This window comes from Leucoraja erinacea, chromosome 27, assembly GCF_028641065.1.
Source record: "Leucoraja erinacea ecotype New England chromosome 27, Leri_hhj_1, whole genome shotgun sequence".
Lineage (NCBI taxonomy): Eukaryota > Metazoa > Chordata > Chondrichthyes > Rajiformes > Rajidae > Leucoraja > Leucoraja erinaceus.
In genome coordinates, this window is record NC_073403.1 from 8,243,205 (window position 1) to 8,266,941 (window position 23,737).

At 48.1% G+C, this 23,737-nt stretch overlaps 1 protein-coding gene across 2 annotated transcripts in view; it reads right to left on the minus strand.

Moving 5' to 3' along the window:
• Window positions 1–3,475: 3,475 nt before the first annotated feature.
• Window positions 3,476–23,737, minus strand: part of raraa (retinoic acid receptor, alpha a) — a 531,083-nt gene continuing 510,821 nt past the window's right edge. For both annotated transcript variants that reach the window (XM_055656972.1, XM_055656973.1), the window contains 4 exons: window positions 14,837–15,013; window positions 13,464–13,668; window positions 6,147–6,305; window positions 3,476–4,745 (listed from right to left, as the gene is read on the minus strand). In XM_055656972.1, the coding sequence (XP_055512947.1) occupies window positions 4,546–4,745; window positions 6,147–6,305; window positions 13,464–13,668; window positions 14,837–15,013 (741 nt within the window). In that variant the 3' untranslated portion in view covers window positions 3,476–4,545. The remainder of the gene's footprint in view (window positions 4,746–6,146; window positions 6,306–13,463; window positions 13,669–14,836; window positions 15,014–23,737) is intronic.

Consider the following 23,737-nt stretch of genomic DNA (forward strand, 5'->3'; position numbering starts at 1 on the left):
CTGGGACAGACTCGGACAACAGCGACCCAGGCTACAAGGGTACAAAACCAATCTAGTATCGAGCCAAAGCTGGTGGTATCTGTTGCTTCTGCCTCAGAAAGTTGTCCATCTGAAATGTTCCAAAAGTCTGAATCTGGGGTCGCATTCTTCCCCGTTTGGAAGCGTCGAAGACTAGAGGGCTTTAAGGCAAGAGGGGCAAAGTTTAAAGGAGGTGTGTGGGGCAGGTTTTTATTGAATACAGAGTGGCGGGTGCTTGGGGCCTGCTACCAGTGGTGGCGGTGGAGGCAGATGCAACTGTGGCGTTTAAGAGGCTTTTAGATAGTACGTGGAAGTGCAGGGAATGGAGGGGTGTGGATCGCGTGTAGGCAGATGAGGGTAGTTTACATTATGTACGGCACGGACATTGTGGACCGAAGGGCCTGTTCCTGTGACGTACCTTTCTATGTTGTGCTTCAATGGCACTCAGGGAAGCTCAGGGGGCAGCTGCTCGCTGGCTACACAGATCTCAAGACCTCCCGTCGGATCAACTGCCTTTAGGGAACAGCATCTTCTGCAGGGTGGCAGATCCCTGGCCAACTTACACCGTTCCTGTGTAGGAACGGAACTGCAGATGCTGGTTTACACTGAAGATAAGCCACAAAACGCTGGAGTAGCTCGGCGTGAGGTCAGGCAGCGTTCCTGGAGAAAAGGAATCGGCGACGTTTCGGGTCGGGTCTGAAGAAGGGTCTCGATCTGAGACGTCACCCATTCCTTTTCTCCGGCGATGCTGCCAGACCCGCCGGAGACGCCCCGGAATTTTGCGTCCATCTTGGGGCAGACGCAGCTTTGTTCTGGAGCGTGCACGACCTTTCGCGTCACCTCGAAGGTCATGGTCCAGCTAAACCTCAACCCAAACGGTGAGAGAATCCCGACAGCTATGGTCACCTTCACTTGCTGGCATGCCAACCGCCCCGGCCCCTCGCAGGCTTTCACTGTCAAGGTGATTTACATGCAGCCGACAAATAAGAACAACACCCGGTCAATAGCCGCTGAATGAAAGGCCTGGGATGCTGGTGCAGCAGTGTGCAGGGTCTCGGAGTGGATTTCTAATTTTGACACGGGTTGAAGGTCAAAGTCATTGCCTCAAAGCTGATGTTATAAAAGCTATCAATAACATCCCCCCCCTCCCCACCTCCCCCCAGTCCAATCTTCGCAGAGGAACCCAGATCGATTGAAAACCGTTGCAGTTTGTCCTTTCCTTTCAATGTCACGCCTGCTTGAATCCTTGCCGGGATCGTTATTGATAATTTGCTTTTTAGAGTCGCATCAATTCTGCCCTTTTTGATTCAAACCTGAGGCTGGGGGGGGGGGGGGGGTGCCCCGATTTTTCTTTGCCCTCGACGGGTCTGGGAATTTGAACTCACCTTGTGAAATATAGAGTGGAAACAAACTGTTGGTGCCAATGAATGAATGACTTTATCAGGCCGCCGTGAAATCCAAGTTGGTTCATTGTGGGACGTAGAGCGTCTAGACCTTGACCTGGGTCATGGTTCTAATCCACCCCCCTCCCCCGCTGTTCTCTGGGCGTGTGTGGACAGCACAGTGGTACGACCAGCAGAGTCGTTGCCTCACAGGACCAGAGACCCAGGTTCAATCCTGACTCCTGGCACCGTCTGTGTGGAGTTTGCCCATCCCCCCCCCCCCACCCCCCGTACGGGATCTTATGCATTTCCTCTGCTTTCCTCACACATCCTGAAGGCATGTCGGTCGGTAAGTCCACGGGCCTCTGCAACTCGTCCCTTAGCGAAGGAAGCCGATGGGAATAAAAGGGGAAAACAAAAATGGGGAATAGTGTAAGGCTGGGGGTGTGGGACTGATGGCTGGCATGGACTTGGTGGGCCGAAGGGCCTGTTTCTGCGCTGTGTTTTTCTATGACTCGCTGCCCACACAGTTGCATCAAACTGCCCGTTCCAGGGCATCGATCCCCTCACAGAGCCCTTATGGGTGATTAGTACGGGTGTCAGGGGTTATGGGGTGAAGGGAGAAGTAGACTTGAATGAGGGGAGGGACCTCATTGAAACTTACTGTACAGTGTAAAGCCTGGCTAGAGAGGATGATTCCACTAGTAGGAGAATCTAGGACCAGAGGCCATAGCCTCGAAATAAAAGGACGTACCTTTAGAAAAGAGATGAGGAGGGATTTCTTTAGTCAGAGGGTGGTGAATCTGTGGAATTCATTGCCACAGATGGCTGTGGAGGCCAAGCCGATGGATATTTTTAAGGTGGAGATTGACAGATTCTTGATTAGTACGGGTGTCGGGGGAGAAGGCAGGAGAACGGGGTTGAGAGGGAAAGATAGATCAGCCATGATTGAATGGCGGAGTAGACTTGATGGGATGGATGGTCTAATTCTGCTCCTATACTTTATGAACATGGTCAACAAAATGCCTTCCTTGCTGTGAGACGCACATCCCCAGAATGGATATCAAGGGGTCCAGGTCTGGGCCTTCTAGGACGAGTGGCTCACCTTGCTTCAGCCGAGATTTGGCAGGGAGAGTGTGGGAAACGGAGTGTAGCGGAGTGATACAGAGTCCAGCCTGTGGCAGCACGCAAACCCAGTTATGCCTGCTTCACTCTCAGAAACGTCCGCACCATCAAACTCGGCAGTCTTAAAATATCCAACAAAACAAAAAAAACTCCAATGCAGTTTAAAGCTTTAACTATAACGAGATAACCGAGAGCCAAACCAGCGGAGGTGGAAAGGCGACTGACCGTCCGACCGACCGACCGACTGACTTTTGAACGAGCAGTCGGAGCATCCTGAGTACTGTGCAGGCCCACGTTCCACAGCTCACCCGGGTCACATCCCCACCCACGCTCAAACCCTTTACACAAACAAAATGCTGCCGTAACTCAGCTGGACAGGCGGCGGCATCTCTGGAGAGAGGGAATGGGCGACGTTTCGGGTCGAGACCCTTCTTCAGACCCTTTCGGAAAAAGCCTCAAAACCCGTTCCTCGTGTTTCTGCCAAGGACGCCATTCGCGACCCACCCCGCCCCCCCCATTCCTGCGGTGACATTTAATCCACTGATCGCTACCGAGGCTGGTACGCGGGGTGGGGGCGGGCTGCTTCGACGAAGAATTCTACAAGGTTCGTTTAAAAATAAAACATAACCCCACCCTCCGGCTGACAAATGGTTAGCAACGGACAAGTTAATGATAGTCCTGGCTGGCACAAGAACTGGTCGCCCAGCCAAATAAGACTCGCGGATAGGGGGGTCTTTATACTGGACAGTGAGCATTGCAGACCCCCGACTAGGGACCGGCCACCAAACTGGGACCAGGGGCGTGAGGTGCGGCTCTGCCTATGTGCCTTCGCTGCCTTCCCTTGTGGCACGGTGGCCTGCCTGGGACATTAGAGACCTACACAGTACTTCAGAACCATGCCCTCTCACGGAATAAATGTGCTTAAAATGAACATCCCACCAACAAAGGCATAAAAGAACTTCTTGTGAGTACATTAAACTGAACAGCATATTTACAGTCATCCCTAGTGTAACCTAGCTACCTTCATTATCGTCCAGTTTGTTTGCAACTCTTCTCAAAAATGTAGCAACTTCATCGTGTTTTTGCTTCTTCCTCCTCTGGTAAATCCAATTTTTAAAACAGTTCCAACAAAAATAATCCATTAAATGTTTCATTTCATATAAACTTCTCTTTTGTTCAAATTCCTCATGTTTGGACACTACTTTGGATTTTGGGCTGGGGAATCCAGTCTATCAACTAGTATTATATCAGATTATTGAAAGATAAACAAAAGGAGAGGAAAAATATTTTTAAAAAAAATAAACACAATGGTCTTCATCGTTTCTCTCCTAGCAGTAAGTCATTCTAAACCCAGAAGCTGAAGGCTTACAACAGGAGGTGCAGTTTTGTTTGACAACTGCCGATTCCTATTTTGGATGGTGGGTATTTTTCTGTGTATGTGTGGCATGCACACGTCTTGTGGGTGCGTGCGTGCGCGGCACACGCACGTTTGTGTGCATGTGTGGCATGTGCATGTCGTGTGCGTGTCATCTTCACACTCGCCTAGTGTGTCTGTCTTTAGGTGTGTGTTGCTTGTGCACGTGAGTGCGTGTTTGGTTGTGTGTGTGTGCGTGTCACATGCGCACATCGTACGTGTCTGTTTAGCCGTGTGTTGCACGCGTATGCGTTGTGTATGTCTGCGTTTAGGCGCGTGTTGTGCGTGCACACATGCATGCGTGCGTCTGTGTTTAGGTTCGCGTGCGTGCGTGAGTGCGTGCGTGCCGGTGTGTGCGTGCGTGTGCACACCGTATCTGGTGCCCAGCACAACCCTGAATTCGATGTCCACCGTAGTTAAGCACGTGACTTCCAGCCCGGCTGAGGCGCAAGTTACGACCCAGTCTGGACGGCCTTCCACAAGCTGCAGAGTGCGTGGCAAACAATACTGTGGCCCATCCCGTGAACACTTCGTCTTTTTGCAAACACTTCAAACGTCCCCGTGAGCGGGAGTCCGGCCCGCTTGTTCCTCTGTGGCCTCGGGAAGCTACGATGACTGGGTGTTGGGACTGCTGCTGCTGGCTGAGCTGGGAGACAGGCTGGGGCTGCTGCAGGGCCGGGCTGCACCACTCTTACTGCAGGGTGAGGAGGAAGGGTCGATGCCATCGGAATTCTCCAGCATCTCCTGAATGAGGGGCGGCATCGATCCGGGAATCTCCATCTTGAGGGTGATCACCCGCTCAGCTCCTGGAAACAAGAGGGACACGCATGCACACGGCCGTGAGAATCAGGGGTCGGACTGAACCGCTTTGATTCATGCTCAGATACTGAAGCCTGCAGCTAATCACTCCAGACAAATACACAAGGCCTTGGTGAAGCCAGTCCTGCAGTACTGTGTTCTGTTTTGGTCAACCCTGCAGGGAAGGATGTTGAGGTTGGCGCAGCGGTAGAGTTGCTGCCTTACCGAGCCAGAGACCCAGGTTCGATCCTGACCGCGGGGTGCTGTCCGTACGGAGTTTGCATGTTCTCCCCGTGACCTGCATGGGTTTTCTCCGGGATCTCCGGTTCCCTCCCACATTCCAAAGGCTTACGGGTTTGTAGGTTAATTGGCTTCTGTAAATTGTAAATTGTCCCTAGTGTGTGTAGTAGAATGGCGTTTTTTGTGTGGGGATCACTGGTCGGCGCAGACCCGGTGGGCCGAAGGGCCTATTTCCACACTGTATCTCTGAACAGAATGATTTACGAGGATGTTTACAAAGAGCAGGAGTAATTCAGCGGGTCAGGCAGTGTCTCGAGAGAACATGGATAGGCATCGGTTCGGGTCGGGACCCTTCCTCGTACTGACCCGCTGAGTTATTTCAGCACTTTGTGTCTTCTTTTAAGCCATGATCGAATGGCGGAACAGACATGATGGGCCGAACGTTGGGCCTCAAATCCGAGGAGGGATGTGTTGGCTTTGCAAAGGATCCAGAGAAGGTTTTGGAGAATGATCCCGGTGACGACTGGGTTAATGTAGGGTGTCATGTTTGACGAGTCTGGGCCTGTACTCGCTGGAGTTTAGAAGGACGTGGGGGAACCTCAATGAAACTTACAAAACAGTGAGGCCTGGATAGAGTGGATGTGGAGATAATGTCTCCACTAGCGGGAGATCCTCAGACCAGAGGGCACAAGCTCAGAAGAAAAGGGCGTACCTCTGGAAAGGAGACGAGAAAATTTCTTTGGGTTGGCGAATCAATCTGTGGAATTCACTGCCACAGGCGGCTGTGGAGGCCAAGTTGTTGGGTATTTTTAAAGCAGAGACCAACAGGTTCTTCATTAGTAAGGGTGTCAGGGGCATGGGGAATGGGGTTGAGGGGGAAAGATAGGATTAAATGGCAGAGTAGACTTGAAGGGCCAAATGGCCTAATTCTGCTCCTATAACGTATGAACTTCTGAATGGCCTAAAATTTCTCCTATGTCTTATGGTCTTTCTATTGAATGATTGGAAAGTATTCAGCTAAAGTCCACGAGTAAAATCTAAACTCATACGATTCCTCAGCTGCAGGCGGGCGGCTTGGTCGGTTACCATGTTTCAATGACCAGGACATGAGGAGATGTTACGGTGCTCTAGCCCCAGGCCTTGGCCGTGGTGGCCAGCCGCACACTCACCTTTGGCACTGATGCTGCGCAGATCTGTGATCTTCATCAGCATTTTGGGGAACATGTGTGGCTTGTTTGGCCGCCGCTTCCTCACGTAGATCTTCAGAGCTTCCAACAGCGGCTCCTGCAGCTTATCCACTTTCTCCGGCTCCTCCAAGTCCTGCCGGTCTGCAAAACAAAGAGTTTCATCACTTGCTTTCCTCCATTATTCCTGTGTGGCATACATACATTGTGTGAGTGTGTGTGTGAGTGTGTGTGTGTGTGAGTGTGTGTGTGTGTGTGTGTGTGTGTGTGTGCGCCTCATTGTGTGTGTCTATGCGTGTGTGTGTGTGCCTCATTGTGTGTGTGTGTGTATGCGTGTGTGTGCGTGTGTGTGTGTATCGATGTGTGTGTGTGTGTGTGTGTGTTTGCATGTGTGTGTATGTGTGTATGTGTGTATGTGTGTGCCTGTGTGTGTGTGTGTGTGTGTGTGCGTGTGTGCATATCGGTGTGTGTGTGTGTGTGTGTTGATCTCTGTGTCTGCGCGCGTGCGCATCAGTCGTTGTGTGTGTGCGTTGATCTCTGCGTGTGCGTCTGTGTGCGTCGGTCTGTGTGTGTGTGTGCAGGTGTGTATGTGTGTGTGCATGTGTGTGTCTGTACGCACGTGCGTGCAGGAACTGATATGCCATTCCCCAACATGAACAGTGCATGTGTGTGTTTGTGTGCATCGGTCTGTGTGTGCGTGTGTGTGCATGTGTGTGTCGGTGTGTGTGTCTGTACGCACGTGCGTGCAGGAACTGATATGCCATTCCCCAACATGAACAGTGCATGTGTGGGACTGACAGCCATTTAAACAGGCACAAGTCAGTGAGATCTCTGAAACATTGATGTAGCAATACTAATGCTCACAAATAGCAGCCGGTGACAATGCCCTTGCGGTGTCTGTGGCGAGGTCAGTCTCTGATGAAGAGACATGCCCACTGGGAATTGAATGGAGAATGTGCTGAAGCTCATTTCACTTATGACCCTAAATAGTCATCAGTCAGAAAGGACACCTTCCCCACATCCATCTGGAGGAAGTGAAGCCCAAATCCCAGGAGTTGAAAGGAGAGTGTTTAAAGCCTACGCTTCAGCAAATCCTCACCACAGGACTCAAAACCGCGCACAAGATAACTCAATTTACCCGACAATAATTAAATCCATGTAAGTTTGCATGCAGCAGAGGGAGGTGATAATCAAGTTCTGTACACGTCTTACAATTAGGCGCAAGAGGAAGATTAAGATACACCTTCACTCTTCATGTGAGTATAACAGAGATCCAAACAAAAACTTGCACACCACACAATGGGCATCTTGAACCAAGATCCATTCCAACACAACAATCAAATTCACATTTTATTTGATTTTTTTCCATCCTCTATCTTTCTACTTTTCTTCCTTTCTGCATGGACCGGGTGCTAGGGGGTGACTAACCTGTTTTTGACAAGATATGTTGAGGAGAAATTTTCTCAAGGCACTAGGATAAATCCTTTAAGAAAGAACCGCAGATGCTGGAAAAATCGAAGGTGGACAAAAATGCTGGAGAAACTCAGCGGGTGAGGCAGCATCTATGGAGCAAAGGAATAGGTGACGTTTCGGGTCGAGACCCTTCCGGGTTGCCTCATCCGCTGAGTTTCTCCAGCATTTTTGTCTACCCAGGATAAATCCTGGTCTGTTCTTTAATTATATCTCTGGAATCCGGGAATCCAGATTAGCCACATAGAGAAGTCCTGACAGGAGTCACTTCCACTAATGTAGTAATCTCGGAAAATGTCAGGGAGGAACTGCAAGCGCTGGTTTAAACCGAAGATAGACACAAAAAGCTGGGGTAACTCAGCGGGCCAGGCAGCATGTTTCACCCATTCCTTCTCTCCAGAGATGCTGCCTGTCCCGCTGAGTGACCCCAACTTTTTGTGTCTATCTTCGGGAAAGGTCAGCTTAGATTACGCCCTGGGATCGTGGACAGGATCTTGAACACACACCGTTCTGTGAGAATGCAGATTAAACCATCAGCACAGCAAGTGAGAGGAACAGATCCATGTGTGCCATTTAGTGCATTATTATTTCATCTGCCAGTTCACATTATGATTGACAGGAAACACTAATTTGTGTTCTATCCAAGCATTTCCAATCTAAAACAGTTCACATTATGAGAGCCTTGACAGGAAACACTAATTCTACCTTTTTCTATCACAAAAAAAAAAAAAAAAAAAAAAAAAGAGGTCAGTTTAGTTTAGTTTAGAGATACAGAGTGGAAACAGGCCCCATCGACTTGCCGAGTCCACGCTGACCAGCGATCCCCGCACACTAAGGCCATCTACACCCACTAAGGACAATTTACAGGTACCAACCCAATTAGCTTACAAACCTGTATGTCTTTGGAGTGTGGGAGGAACCCGTGATCCCGGAGAAAATCCACGCGGGTCACGGGGAGAACGTACAAACTCCGTACAGACAGCACCCGTAGTCGGGATCGAACCTGGGTCTCTGGTGCTGTAAGGCAGCAACTCTACCGCTGCGTCACTGTGCCGCCCAGCACATAGATGTACTGCAGATGAGCACCAGAGGGTGCTATCAGCACATTATAACAACGAGAGGCACAACAAGCTGGAGTAACTCAACAGGAGGCAGCATATCTGGAGAGGCTCCGTCTGAAGAAAACGTCTCGCCCTAAAACATCACCCATTCCTTCTCTCCAGAGATGCTGCCCGTCCCGCTGAGTTACTCCAGCTTTGTGTGTCTATCTTCAGTCGAAACCAGCATCTGCTGTTCCTTCCTACACGTTATTATACAACATTATAGCCTGGGTTTTCACAAGTAAATGTCCAAGATATTAGCCCACGTTACCACACCATCAAATAATGGATTCAAATGACCCGTGGCATCTTCTCATTGCTGACCACAAACAGGCCCAAACTGGGCAAAGAATAAGAATTAGCTGGCAGATCTTCCCTTTAACCAGGACATTCAAAATGCACTTTGGCAGTACTGTCTGTCGTGGTTGCTTCAGAAAGCAATTCAGGTGTAGTGAAGCAAATTTAACACAAAGCCCCAGGGATCAAATGAAAAACCAAGTCTGTTTTATTTTCATCAATGAAGTAGTTTTGCCAGTGACAGCAATGTACCATCTAACTCTGCCTTCCATAGAAACATAGGTGCAGGAGTAGGCCATTTGGCCCTTCGAGCCTGCAGCGCCATTCAATATGATCATGGCTGATCGTCCAAAATCAGTACCCCGTTCCTGATTTTGCCCCATATCCTGTGATTCCGTTAGCCCAAAGAGCTAAATCTAACCCTGTCTTGAGTACATCCTGCAGTGGTTGGTCTCTGCAAAGTGTTTGTACCTGATCTCCCAGTTGCCAAATAATAACTCCCCTAGCCATTCCCACACTGACCTTTCTGTCCTGGGCCTCCTCCATTGCCAGAGCTAGGCCAAATGCAAATTGGAGGAACAGCATCTCGTATTTCGCTTGGGCAGCTTACACCCCAGTGGTTGGGGTGGAAGATTGCAACCTTCACGTGGTCCACCCTGTTTCGACGAATGCAAGCAACCCGGCATGCACAATTAAATAAGATCAAATAGAACAAGTTATCCTACAACTGTGCACGCTATACGCAAGAAGAAGACCCCAGTGGTACGAATATTGATTTCTCTAACTTCAAGTAACTCTTGCATCCCCTCTCTCTCCGTCCCTCCCCCACCCAAGTCGATCTACTGGTTTCACTCTCATCCTATTGGGTTCCATTGTCTGTGTAACTCATTATCATCTGGCCCCACAGCCGTGATAGGCCGAATGGCCTAATTCTACTCCTATCACATGACCTTATGACTAATGAATATCTGGAGAAAGCAGTATGTCTAAGTCCAAGTCAATGAGCATCCTGTGTCATCTGCTATTCACAACACTCGTCTTAACCTTAGTAAGGTTTGCCCTGTGATGGAATAAGAGCAAAGATTGAGACAAAAAGCTGAAGTAACTCAGCAGGTCACACAGGTCTTCAGACCCCGGTAGAAGGGTCTCGAACAAAACCATCGCCTATTCCATTTCTCCAGAGATGCTGTCTGACCCGCTGAGTTACTCCATCTTTTTTGTGTCTATCTTCAGTTTAAACCAGCACCTGCAGTTCCTTCCTACACATGGAGTAAGAGCAACTGGATGTGTGGGTGTTAATGGACTTGCAGTCTGTGGTTTTAACATGAAGGACTCTAGAGTTCAGAGATGCAGCATCAATTTCAGCCGGCTAACACTTTATTGGGAGTGTCTGCTGTAAACCACTGCTTAATATTGAACACAGGTGAAGCACTCAGCGACAAACCAAACAGCCTAAAGGGCCTGTCCCACTTGGGTGTTATTTGCGCGTCATTTATGCGACATCATTTTTGTGTCACGACGCACGCACAGTGTGCATTACGCGCGCATGGCGCTTGGTGAGACGTGGTGACGCAGGCAGTGACGCGCGCAACGCCCCAGGATTTTGGGACTCTCAAAATCCTCGCACGCCACCTGCGTGACACGCAAATGACTTCCAAGTGGGACAGGCCCTTTACTGGCATTGCTACAATTGTTAAGATGCCTGCTTGGTCTTTCTCAGGTACTATGAAAGGTCCCAGACCTGAAAGGTTAATGCAAAACGCAAAGTACTGGTGGAACTCAACGGGTCAGGCAGCACCTGTGGAGACCTGTGGGCAGCACAGCGGTAGAGTTGCTGCCTCACAGCGCCAGAGACCCAGGTTTAATCATAACTACGGAGTTTGCATGTTCTCCCTGTGACCGCGTGGGTTTTCTCCGGGTGCTCCGGTTTCTTCCCCCCACTCCAAAGACGGACAGGTTGTAGGTTAATTGGCTTGGTAAAACTGTCCCTGGTGTGTGTAGGATACTGTTTAGTGCGCGGGTATCGTTGGTCGGCGCGGACTCAGTGGGCTGAAGGACCTGTTTCCACGCTCTTTCTCTAAACTAAACTTAAGTTCACAGTAATGATGAGGCACAAAGGCCAAAACAAACCAACATCACTGTCACAGCAGCTAAAAATACAAATAACTGGAATACCATGCATGGTGACAAACGCATTAATTAAATAAATATAACTGAACTCAAATAAATATGACAAATTAAAATATTAAATCCCAAGATTAATTCTAATTATTTTTTAACTAGTTTAGCAATCCTAATTCTATGCGATTTTTCCAAACCTCCAGATGACTCAGTACAACACAGTGTTAGCTCTGTTGGCAAAATACTGATGAACTGTATATTGAAGTTTAATTTCTTGAATGAAGGGAGATGACAAAACATTCCAATTCTCGTCAGTGAAATGTTCAGCTAATTTTAATCCTGTCAGAGATGAGTATCTATAATGGGCTACGAGTTCAACAGCAACTTTCTATCATCTTATCCAAGTGAATAAATAAATGGTGCAGAGGTAGAGTCGCTGCCTCACAGTGTCAGAGACCCAGGTTCGATCCTGACCACGGGTGCTGTCTGAACAGAGTTTGTACACTCTCCCTGTGACCGCGGTGGGTTTTCCCCGCACGGGTGCTCAGCTTTCCTCCCACACTACAAAGACGTACAGGTTTGTAGGTTAATGTAGATTATAAATTGTCCCCGGTGGGTAGGATAGTGTTACGTGTACGCGGATCGCTGGTCGACGCCGACTCGATGCGTCAACATTACTGACTCAGACAGTAGAACATTTCTAGCTACTTTTCTTAGTGTCTAGCAAATCCAGTGAAAGATCTCAACATCAGTCACCCGCAGTAGAGTAAAAAAACAAAGTGCTGCAGTTACTCAGCAGGTCAGGCAGCATCTGTAGAGGGAATGGACAGATAACATTTTGCATTGGGACTATTCATCAGGCTTGGTGCAGGGGGTGGGGTGGAAGGAAGCTGCATCACAGTATGGTATGGCAACTGCTCTGTCTCCGACCGGAAGGCATTGTAGAGGGTGGTGAAAATTGCCCAACGCATCACCGGTTCCACGCTCCCCTCCATTGAGTCTGTCCAAAGCAAGCGCTGTCTGCGGAGGGCGCTCAGCATCGCCAAGGACTGCTCTCACCCCAACCATGGACTGTTTACCCTCCTACCATCCGGGAGGCGCTACAGGTCTCTCCGTTGCCGAACCAGCAGGTCGAGGAACAGCTTCTTTCCGGCCGCTGTCACTCTACTAAACAACGTACCTCGGTGACTGCCAATCACCCCCCCCCCCGGACACTTATTATTATTTTTTTAATTCAAATCGTTTGCTATGTCGCTCTTCAAGGGAGATGCTAAATGCATTTCGTTGTCTCTGTACTGTACACTGACAATGACAATTAAAATTGAATCTGAATCTGAATCTGAATCTGAATGAGAGAAGTGGCGGTGGGTTAGAGTTTACACCTGCAGTTTCATTGCACTCAATCTGCTGTAGCTACTCGGTCATTCAATGAAAGCTGGGGAATATGTCCCAAATTTCAGTATGGAATAATCCTTGGCAAAGAAATTATAGTCCAGAGCAAAAAGTAGTTAGGAGAGGTACAAAATTCTGGAGTTACTCAGCGGGTCAGGCAAGATCTCCGGAGAAAAGGAATAGGTGACGTTTTGGGTCGAGACCCTTCTTCAGACTGCTGCTCCAGTCTGTAGAAGGGACTTGACCCAAAACATCACCCATTCCTTTTTATCCAGAGATGCTGCCTGACCCGCTGTGTTACTCCAGCATTTTGTGTCTATCTTCGGTGCAAACCAGCATCCGCAGTTCCTTCCTACGCAATAGTAGTCAACATTTATATAAAGCAATCCGAATCCTTGTCAATCGTATCAATAATCAATTAGGTGTGGAGTCTGGGGAGTTTTTTTTCCATTTCTATTCGGAAAACCTGCTACTGCTTTTAGTTGATAAAAGATAAAGTATGTCCCTCATCTATTTTCCATGAACCCATTGGACAAGACAAGATGATCAGATCTTTCAAAAAAAAAACTTAGTGCAAACATCTTTTTTCTGTTCTACTTAGACCATTAGCTGTTCCTGTCCCTCGCGTGTCTAAATGACAGGGAAAGTTGTTTAAAGTACCCCATCATGATTTTCATCGTCAAGATGCCATTGCCATTTTCTTGAGTGAAGTCAAATAAGCAAACTCTCAGTGTATGCAGATTTTATTGGTGTACACTGTGGTGGATTAGATCTGATCATGGATTTTTAAAGGCAGCACAGTGGCAAAGCTCGTAGAGTCGCAGTCTTACAGTGCCTGAGACCCGGGTTTAATTGCAGGTACAATCTGTAGCTACATTCTCAAAGGTACACGGGTAAAATGGCAGGCTTTCCTTTTGCTTACCTCCACAAATGAGGCAGATAGCGCTCAGGAGCCCAGTCTCCGCGTCATCCATCTCCAGTGGCAGCAATTGATTGGCAAATGCAAAAACCAGATCAGTAAGGGGACCAAAGCCTGCATTATGCATCTGTGTCCTGTTCAAGGTAAGGCCATCCGAAAACGTCATGGTGTCCTGATCCTGTGTGTATCTGGTACAGATTCGCAGAATCTGAGAAAACAAAGAAGCAATGTGAAAAGTTCTCTTCGGTATTACGACCAAGGCATACATTTGGTTTGCTTGGGGTCTCTCTTTCTCTCACACACACACACACACACACCTGATGACCCGGGTTTAATCAGGTACAATCTGTAACTACATTCTGCACGGAGATTGTGCTTACCTCCACAAATGAGGCAGGATTCCTCCCACATGCAGGAGCCCATACGGTCATCCATCTCCAGTGTAGGCTTGGCAAATGGATCAGTAAGGGGACCATTGCAAAGTGCATCTGTGTCCTGTTCAAGGTAAGGCCATCCGAAAACGTCATGGTGTCCTGATCCTGTGTGTATCTGGTACAGATTCGCAGAATCTGAGAAAACAAAGAAGCAATGTGAAAAGTTCTCTTCGGTATTACGACCAAGGCATACATTTGGTTTGCTTGGGGTCTCTCTTTCTCTCACACACACACACACTTGATCATGGGGGCTGTCTGCACGGAGATTGTACCCCCTCCGGGTGCTCCGGCTTCCTCCCACATGCCAAAGACATACGGGTTTGTAGGCTAATTGGCTTCAGTAAAATTGCAAAGTGCCCCGAGTGTGTGCGTAGGATAGTATTAGTGGTAGTGTGCGGGGATCACTGATCGTACAAATTGGTGGGCGGGAAGGGTCTGTTTCCGTGCTGCATGTCAAAGCTAAACTAAAAAACACACACACAGTACAAATAGTCAATTAATTTACTGGATAAACGTCTTAAACTATATTGACACTTAGTGAGGGAGTGATGGCTATGTTGATGCTAATATTCTCACTTCCTTCCCTAAAGATAGAACCAAGGATGCTGGTTTACAAAAGACACTGCACTCGAGAAGCTCAGCGGGTCAGGAACCTGGATGGGTAACGTTTTAAGTGGGGACATTTTCGGGACTGACGAAGGGTCTCGACACGAAACGTCGCCCATCCACGTTCTCCTGAGATGCTGCCTGACCCCAGCACTCCGTGGCTTCTCTCCTTGCTAAAGATGTTGTCTCCTGAGAGAAAGAAGCATTGTTGAGGAGGAGCTATATGTCCGTCTGGTTCCCTGCCCAAGTCTAGACAGTAGCAGTATCCGTGGCAGAGGAAAAGAAGAATACATTTGTGGGTAAAACAATGATATGAAACAAAAATACAGTACTTACCAAGATGTCTAGACAGGCAGCTTTGAGGAGGGTGATTTGGTCAGCAATGGTTAGAGTGGTAAATCCAGGAAGATGTTTGGCAAACTCGACGGTCTTGATAATGCATTTAGTCGAGAGTTCGCTAAATTTGTCCCAGAGGTCGATGTCTAATGTTACTCGCTTCTCCGCGCTGTTATTCTGGAAAAGGAACAGTTTACATTAGAACAGGAAAGGTGGACAGTCCAAAAATAATTATTTCCAAAAATCACTTTTGTTTCATGTCTTGCACGGCAAAGTGATATAACCGGATTTTGAAATATGACATTGCCTGTTGGTGCTCGAGTGGATGCAGCGCTCCACTCATCTCACCTTCCCCTTTGAATTATGCCGTGAGGCTCCAAATTATGCAGTGCCGGTGACCCGGGTTCGATCCCGACTACGGGTTCCGTCTGTACGGAGTTTGTACGTTCTCCCCGTGACCTGTGTGGGTTTTCTCCGAGATCTTCGGTTTCCTCCCACACTCCAAAGACGTACAGGTCTGTAGGTTAATTGACTTGGTAAATGTAAAAATTGTCCCTAGTGGGTATAGGATAGCGCTAATGTGCGGGGATCGCTGGTCGGCACGGACCCGGTGGGTCGAAAGGGCCTGTTTCCGCGCTGTATCTCTAAACTAAACTAAACTGGATACGGAAATCCATTTGCACACTGCTATTGTGCTATGCTCATTCCCACTGCCTCAGTTTATGCTGATACCTTTTCCTGTTTACTCAACAAAAAACAATGCGGTAGAGATTTCCCATCTACTTTCCTGGTGCTTTCCACACTTGGACTACAAAACAGCCAGCTTTATGGGCGTAAATAATCGCCAGTTTCGTGGTAATGGCTTAGTTTTCTTCTTCTCTAAAGACAGACACAAAATGCTGGAGTAACTCAGCGGGACAGACAGCATCTCTGGAGAGAAGGAATGGGTGACGTTTCGGGTCGACACCCCACTTCAGTAGAAGGGTCTCGACCCGAACGTCACCCATTCCTTAAACTTCAAACTGAAGATAGGTCGAAGGTGGACACAAAATGCTGGAGTAACTCAGCGGGACAGACTGTTCAGTCCGAAGTAGGGTCGCGACCAAAAACGTCACCCGTTCCTTCTCTCCAGAGATGCTGCCGGTCCTGCTGAGTAACTCCAGCTTTTTGTGCCTATCTTCGGTTTAAACCAGCACCTGCAGTTCCTTCTTACACATGTCTGGTCAAAGATAGTCCGAGGGTCCCGGAGGAGGTAGATAGGTAGTTGAGGAATGCGCTCTGGTTGAGGTAGGATGGTTCAGTTGCTTGATAACAGCTGGGAAGAAACAGTCCCAGAAGCAAACAGAGCTAATATTAAATGACAGCTTTTCTGACAAGCAGTCCAGGAAACAGTCAATGGTACCGGTGACAATGATAACGGTGGGAATGGCAATGGCAGTCACTTTCCTTTAAAACCACTCTCAGTTGACGAAAGCTTACAGCACATTGCGTTTCCAACGACTCTCCCCATCACAGTTCGTTCTTCTTCCTCTAAAAAACCTTTGCTGTCACTTCTGCCCTTGCACATGCAATCAAGGACAGAAGAACCTAATAGTTGCCACATCGTTTAAGGATCAGGTTTAATGGAATGCTCCTGTCTGCTTGGTTTGGCCGTAACAGCGTGTGCGAGGAAGGGAATAAAGTGCTTCAAGCAGTTTCTCCCATGCGTAAGGCACGCTGACCTTCGCCAGGGATGACAGTCCAGGACAGGAGAATGGCAGGAGGAGTGGAAAGCTAAAGATTGCAGCATACGCTCACTTGACACAAAAGATTAAGGAATAAAAATAAATGGGAACAGCTGCTGCTAAAGCACAATGTAATCATTAAGGTTGAAGCACAGAAGATTACTCTGAATTAACCTGTCTCGTACACACACTAGACCATCTAGTGCATGGTCTTCTTTCCTTCCTTTTTAATTTTAGTTTAGAGATACAGCGCGGAAACAGGCCCTTCGGCCCACCGGGTCCGTGCCGACCAGCGATCCCCACACATTAACACTATCCTACACCCACTAGGGACAATTTTTTTTTAACATTTACCAAGCCTATTAACCTACAAACCCGTAGGTCTTTGGAGTGTGGGAGGAAACCGAAGATCTCGGAGAAAACCCATGGAGGCCATGGGGAGAACGCACAAACTCCGTACAGACGGCACCCGCAGTCGGGATCGAACCCGGGTTTCCGGCGCTGCATTCGTAGTAAGGCAGCAACTCTATACCACTGCGCCACCTGACTGCCCAATTGCTTCTATTGATTAAACAATACAGCATGGAAACAGGCCCTTCAGCCCACGGAGCCCATGTTGACTGGTCAGAGATTATGCTGATGGCCTTGCCGAGGCAGCGTGAAGTGCAGATAGGTGCCTCAACTATCTCCTCAGGCAGCTAGTTCCAAATACCCATCAGCCTCTGTGTGAAAAAAGGTTCCCCTCAGGTACCTTTTAAATCTTTCCCTTCTCACCTTAAACCTATGTCTTCTGTTTCTTGATTCCCCAACTCTGGATAAACATCGGTGTGTGTTCACTCTATTCCCCTCGTGATCTTTTTACACCACTACAAGATCACCCTCAGCCTCTTGCACTGCAAGGAATAGAGTCCTAGACTGCTCAACCTCTCCCTCTTAGCTTAGGCCATCAAGTCCTGGCAACATCATCGTAAGTCTTCTCTGCATTCTATCTAGCTTAACAACATCCTTCCCATAGCAGGGTGACCACAACTGTGCACAATACATCAAATGTGGCCTCACTGTCTTGTACAGCTGTAATTTAACATCCCAACTTCTATACTTTATATGTGTAGGAAAGAACTGCAGATGCTGGTCTAAATCGAAGATAGACACAAAATGTGGAGTTACTCAGCGGGACAGGCAGCATCTTTGGGGAAAAGGAGTGGGTGACGTTTCAGGCCGAGACCCTTTTTCAGACTGGTGTTTAGAACCTGACTGAAGAAGGCAATTTACCAAAAGCCTTTTTGACCACACTATCTACCTATGACGCCACTTGCAAGGAATTATGTACCTGCACTCCAAGATCCCTCTGTTCCTCAACACTCCAGAGCCCTCCTATTCACAGTGAAGGTCCTGCCCTGGTTCAGCACCTCACACTTATCTGCATTAAACTCCATCAACCATTCCGCAGCCCACTTGCCTGACTGATCGAGATCTTGGTGTCGTTTTTGATAACCATCCCTGCTATCTATGATACCACCCAGTTTACTGTCATCAGCAAATGTACTCATCATGCCTTCTGCATTCCCATCCAAATGGTTGATATAAACCACAAACACCAATGGACCCAGCAACAACCCCAGAGGCACACCACTGATCACAGGCCTCCAGTCCGAAAATCAATCTTCCACCGTCACCCTCTGCTTCCTTCCAAGAAGCTAATTCTCTGTCCTAACAGTTGAAGCGGATCAATGGAGTTGATGGATATTTTTAAGGCAGCGACAAATAGATTCTCGATTAGTACGGGTGTCTGGGGTTATGGGGAGAAGGCAGGAGAATGGGGTTGAGAGGGAGAGATAGATCAGTCATGATTGAATGGCGGAGTAGGCTTGATGGGCCGAATGGCCTAATTCTGCTCCTATCCCTTATGAACGTATCCCTGCCTGTGCTTAGAATTTCTACCCAGGTAAGTTGGTAAAGCTTAGAGCCGTCACCCCTTAAGCAAAACATCACACCCAAGATATGACAACTCATTACAATTAACAATATTTTGTCTAAATTTATACTGTCACGACTGCATTATAATATTTCGAACAATTGACAATTTAATAAAACTTCAATAATTACCAGTATTTAAAATTAATTTGAGCTGCCACAATTCCCCATTAACATTCTGAGGAAAAATGGCCTTTGAGATTCTACCACAGGCCCTTTGTGGATGAATAATTAACATGCGGCTGATTCACAATTTCTCCAGAAGTAATTTCATTTCATTCAAATTTCCTTGGAATGGTGTAAATTCGCTAAAACAATTGGCGAGATAAATTTCAGATGACTGATTACATGGTGGAACATTGTATTCCAAGCCACAATTTTGGGGTGGATTTAAGAGAAAGAGCATCTTGCTGAAGACTCCCAAAACTGGCACATTCAACGGGATCCTTCATTTATTGCAGAACACGATGTACATTTTACGGCAAGCAAAATAGAGCATCAGTTTTAACCGTAGGATCAATCAATCAATCAATCAACCTTTATTGTCATCTTGCAAGCAACAAGTACAGTGCAAAATGAAAAGACGTTTCCCAGTGAATAGCGGAGCCTCGCACATGAAATTTAAAACACTTCTCACATAATAACACTAAAAAAAAACAATCCAGTCCCTGATGGAACAGAATAAATAGTTAAAATCAGGTAAAAAACACAATGTTAAAATACAGTAAACCAATCATAAAAAAAAATGTCCGGGGCCGCTGATTTGAGTGGCCAGTGTCAGTTATTAAAGTGTCCGTGCCAGCCGCAGAGTCAAGTCAAGTGACTGTGAGTGCAGAGTGACTGTTTAGCAGCCTCACAGCCTGTGGTAGGAAGCTGTTTAGCAGCCTCGTAGTCCGGGCTTTGATGCTTCGATATCTCTTGCCTGATGGCAAGAGATCCAGGTGTGTGTGGAGGGGGTGCAGTTTGTCCTTGGCAATTCTCTGTGCTTTCTTCAGACAGCGGCTCTGGAACAGTTCTTGTACCGAGGGTAGGGAGACGCCAATAATCCTCTCTGCTCCCCTCACTACCCTCTGCAGAGCCTTCCTGTCCGAGCAGTTGCAGGTGCAGTACCACGTATTGATGCAGTACGTGAGTACAGACTCCACCGTGCCCCTGTAGAAAGTCCTGAGGATGTTGGTGGGGAGTGAGGCCTGTTTTAGTTTCCTCAGGAAGTGCAGTCGCTGATGGGCCCGTTTCACGGTCCCAGTGGTGTTCCTGGACCAGGTGAGGTTGTCCGTTATCTGCACACCGAGGAACTTTATGCTCTCCACTCTCTCCACTGCAGTGCCACTAATGTTGAGCGGTGTATGCTCTGGCTGCGCCCTCCTGAAGTCGACAACCATCTCCTTAGTTTTTTCGACATTCAATTCCAGGTTATTTTTGCCGCACCAGTCCACCAGTTGTTCTACTTCCTCCCTGTACCTTGTTTCGTCATCTCCACTGATGAGTCCCACCACTGTAGTGTCGTCCGCGAACTTTATGATTTTATTGTCCCTGAATCTGGCAGCACAGTCATGTGTGAGCAGTGTGAACAACAGCGGGCTGAGCACACAGCCTTGAGGGGAGCCGGTGCTCAGCGTGATCGAGCCTGAAGTGTTCTTGCCAACACGGACTGACTGCGGTCTCTCTGTGAGAAAGTCCAAGATCCAGTGACACAGGGTGGTGTTGAGGCCCAGCAGCACGCATCACACGACATAGGAGAAGAATTAGGCCATTCGGGCCATCGACTCTGCTCCGCCATTCCATCATGGCTGATCTATTTCTCCCCGCTCAACCCCATTCACCTGCCCTCTGCCCATAACCTTTCACGACCTTACTGAACAAGAACCCATCAATCTCTACTTTAAAAACACACAATGATTTGGCCCCCACAGCCATCTGTGGCAATGAATTCCACAGATTCACCACCCTCTGGCTAAAGAAATTCCTCCTCATCTCCATTCTAAAGGCACGTCCTTTTATTCTGAACTGTGCCCTCTGGTCCTACACTCTCCCACTACTGGAAACATCCACTCCACATCCACCCTCTCCAGGTCTTTCATGATTTGCTAGGTTTCAATGAGGTCCCCCCTTCATCCTTCTAATCTCCAGCAAGTACAGGCCCAGAGCCATCAAACGCTCCTCAGAAATTAACCCAATCATCCCTGGGATCATTCTAGTATACTTCCTCTGGATCCTCACCAACAGCAGTGAATGCTTCCTCAGATATGGGGCCAATAATGGTATGTCTAGAGCAAAAAGTAAACTGCTGGAGAAATCTTTGAAGTTGTGGAACTGGACTGAAAGTGAAGAGCAACTCGTTACCAAACTCGCAGAACTGGTTCTCTGCGCGTCCCTCTGCAATTGGATCCTCATTCACAGTCTGTTCGTATTGGTGGAAATGTGTCAGCCTCGATAACAATCAGCACGGGAGCACCTCAAGGCTGCGTGCTCAGCTCCCTGCTGTACTCACTCTATACTCATGACTGCATAGCCGGTCACAATGCGAACTCCATCATCAAGTTCGCTGACGGCACCACTGTTGTGGGACGTATCACTGATGGGGATGAGTCGGAGTATAGAAGAGAGATTGAGCAACTGTCCATATGGTGCCAGCACAATAACCTGGCCCTCAACACCAGCAAAACCAAGGAACTGATTGTGGACTTTGGAAGGAGTAGGATGGGGACCCACAGCCCCGTTTATATCAAATGGTTGAAAGGGTCAAGAGCTTCAAATTCCTGGGCGTGCACATCTCTGAAGATCTTTCCTGGTCCGAGAACATTAATGCAATTATCAAGAGCCTCAACGACTTCCGCCCAGTTGCACTTACCCCCATCATCACCAAGTGCTTCGAGAGGCTGGTCCTGGCACACCTCAAAAGCTGCCTACCCCCCACACTGGATCCCTATCAGTTTGCCTACCGCATGAACAGGAGTACGGAGGATGCCATCTCAACGGCACTTCACTCCGCCCTCTCCCACCTTGACAACAGAGACACTTATGTAAGAATGCTGTTCATCGATTACAGCTCAGCATTCAACACCATTATTCCATCAAAACTGATCACCAAACTCGGTAACCTGGGCATCGACCCCTCCCTCTGCAACTGGATACTGGACTTTCTAACCAACAGACCCCAGTCTGTGAGGTTATACAAGCACACCTCTTCAACCCTCACCCTGAACACCGGCATTCCTCAGGGCTGTGTGCTGAGCCCCCTCCTCTACTCCCTCTTCACCTATGACTGCACACCTGTACATGGTACTAACACCATCATCAAGTATGCAGATGATACAACGGTGATTGGCCTCATCAGCAACAACGATGAGCTGGCCTACAGGGAGGAGGTCCAGCACTTAGCAGCATGGTGCGCTGACAACAACCTGGCCCTTAACTCCAAGAAGACCAAGGAGCTCATTGTAGACTTCAGGAAGTCCAGAGGCGGCACGCACACCCCCATCCACATTAACGGGACGGAGGTGGAACGTGTTTCTAGCTTCAGGTTCCTGGGAGTCAACATCTCCGATGACCTCTCTTGGACCCACAATACCTCTACTCTGATCAAGAAGGCTCATCAGCGTCTCATCTTCCTGAGGAGACTGAAGAAGGTCCATCTGTCTCCTCAGATCCTGGTGAACTTCTACCGCTGCACCATCGAGAGCATCCTTACCAACTGCATCACAGTATGGTATGGCAACTGCTCTGTCTCCGACCGGAAGGCATTGCAGAGGGTGGTGAAAATTGCCCAACGCATCACCGGTTCCACGCTCCCCTCCATTGAGTCTGTCCAAAGCAAGCGCTGTCTGCGGAGGGCGCTCAGCATCGCCAAGGACTGCTCTCACCCCAACCATGGACTGTTTACCCTCCTACCATCCGGGAGGCGCTACAGGTCTCTCCGTTGCCGAACCAGCAGGTCGAGGAACAGCTTCTTTCCGGCCGCTGTCACTCTACTAAACAACGTACCTCGGTGACTGCCAATCACCCCCCCCCCCCCCTGGACACTTATTATTTATTTTTTTATTCAAATCGTTTGCTATGTCGCTCTTCAAGGGAGATGCTAAATGCATTTCGTTGTCTCTGTACTGTACACTGACAATGACAATTAAAATTGAATCTGAATCTGAAGAAAGCTCATCAGCGCCTCTACTTCCTGAGAAGATTACGGAGAGTCAGTTTGTCAAGGAGGACTCTGTCTAACTTCTACAGGTGCATAGTAGAGAGCATACTGACTGGTTGCATCGTGGCTTGGTTCGGCAACTTGAGCACCCTGGAGAGGAAAAGACTACAAAAAGTAGTAAACACTGCCCAGTCCATCATCGGCTCCGACCTTCCTTCCATCGAGGGGATTTATCGCAGTCGCTGCCTCAAAAAGGCTGGCAGTATCATCAAAGATCCACACCATCCTGACCACACACTCATCTCCCTGCTACCTTCAGGTAGAAGGTACAGGAGCCTGAAGACTGCAACAACCAGGTTCAGGACTAGCTACTTCCCCACAGCCATCAGGCTATTAAACCTGGCTCGGACAAAACTCTGATTATTAATAACCCATTATCTGTTATTTGCACTTTATCAGTTTATTTATTCATGTGTGTATATATTTATTTTATGGTATATGGACACACTGATCTGTTCTGTAGTGAATGCCTACTATGTTCAGTGTGTGTGAAGCAAAGCAAGAATTTAATTGTCCTATCAGGGACACATGACAATAAACTCACTTGAACTTGAACTTGTACTTCACAAAGATCGCTCAAAGGACTCAGTTCCTGGCAGATTTAACTGTAAAATGTGCCGAATAAATTGATATCTAAAACAAAGTCCTCACATGAGCTTCTTCTGTTAAACTGCCTACTTGTTCTTTGTATGACCACACCTTTGTCTGTCTAGTGCAATAGTTGCAATACAAGCCCATGGTTGGCAGATTGATCACAGCCTGCAATTTGTGTTTGCACAGGTGACTTTCTCATCTATACCTGCTGAATTAAGTGCCTGTCCCACTTACGCGTCACGCAGGTGAATGCCAAAATCCTGGGGTGCCGCGCGCGACCGTGCGTCACTGCCTACGCCACCACGCCTCACCACGTGCGCGTCGTGACGCGTAAATGATGTCGCGTAAATGACACGCAAATGACGTCCAAGTGGGACAGGCCGTTCAGTTTCGTTTAGACATACAGCGTGG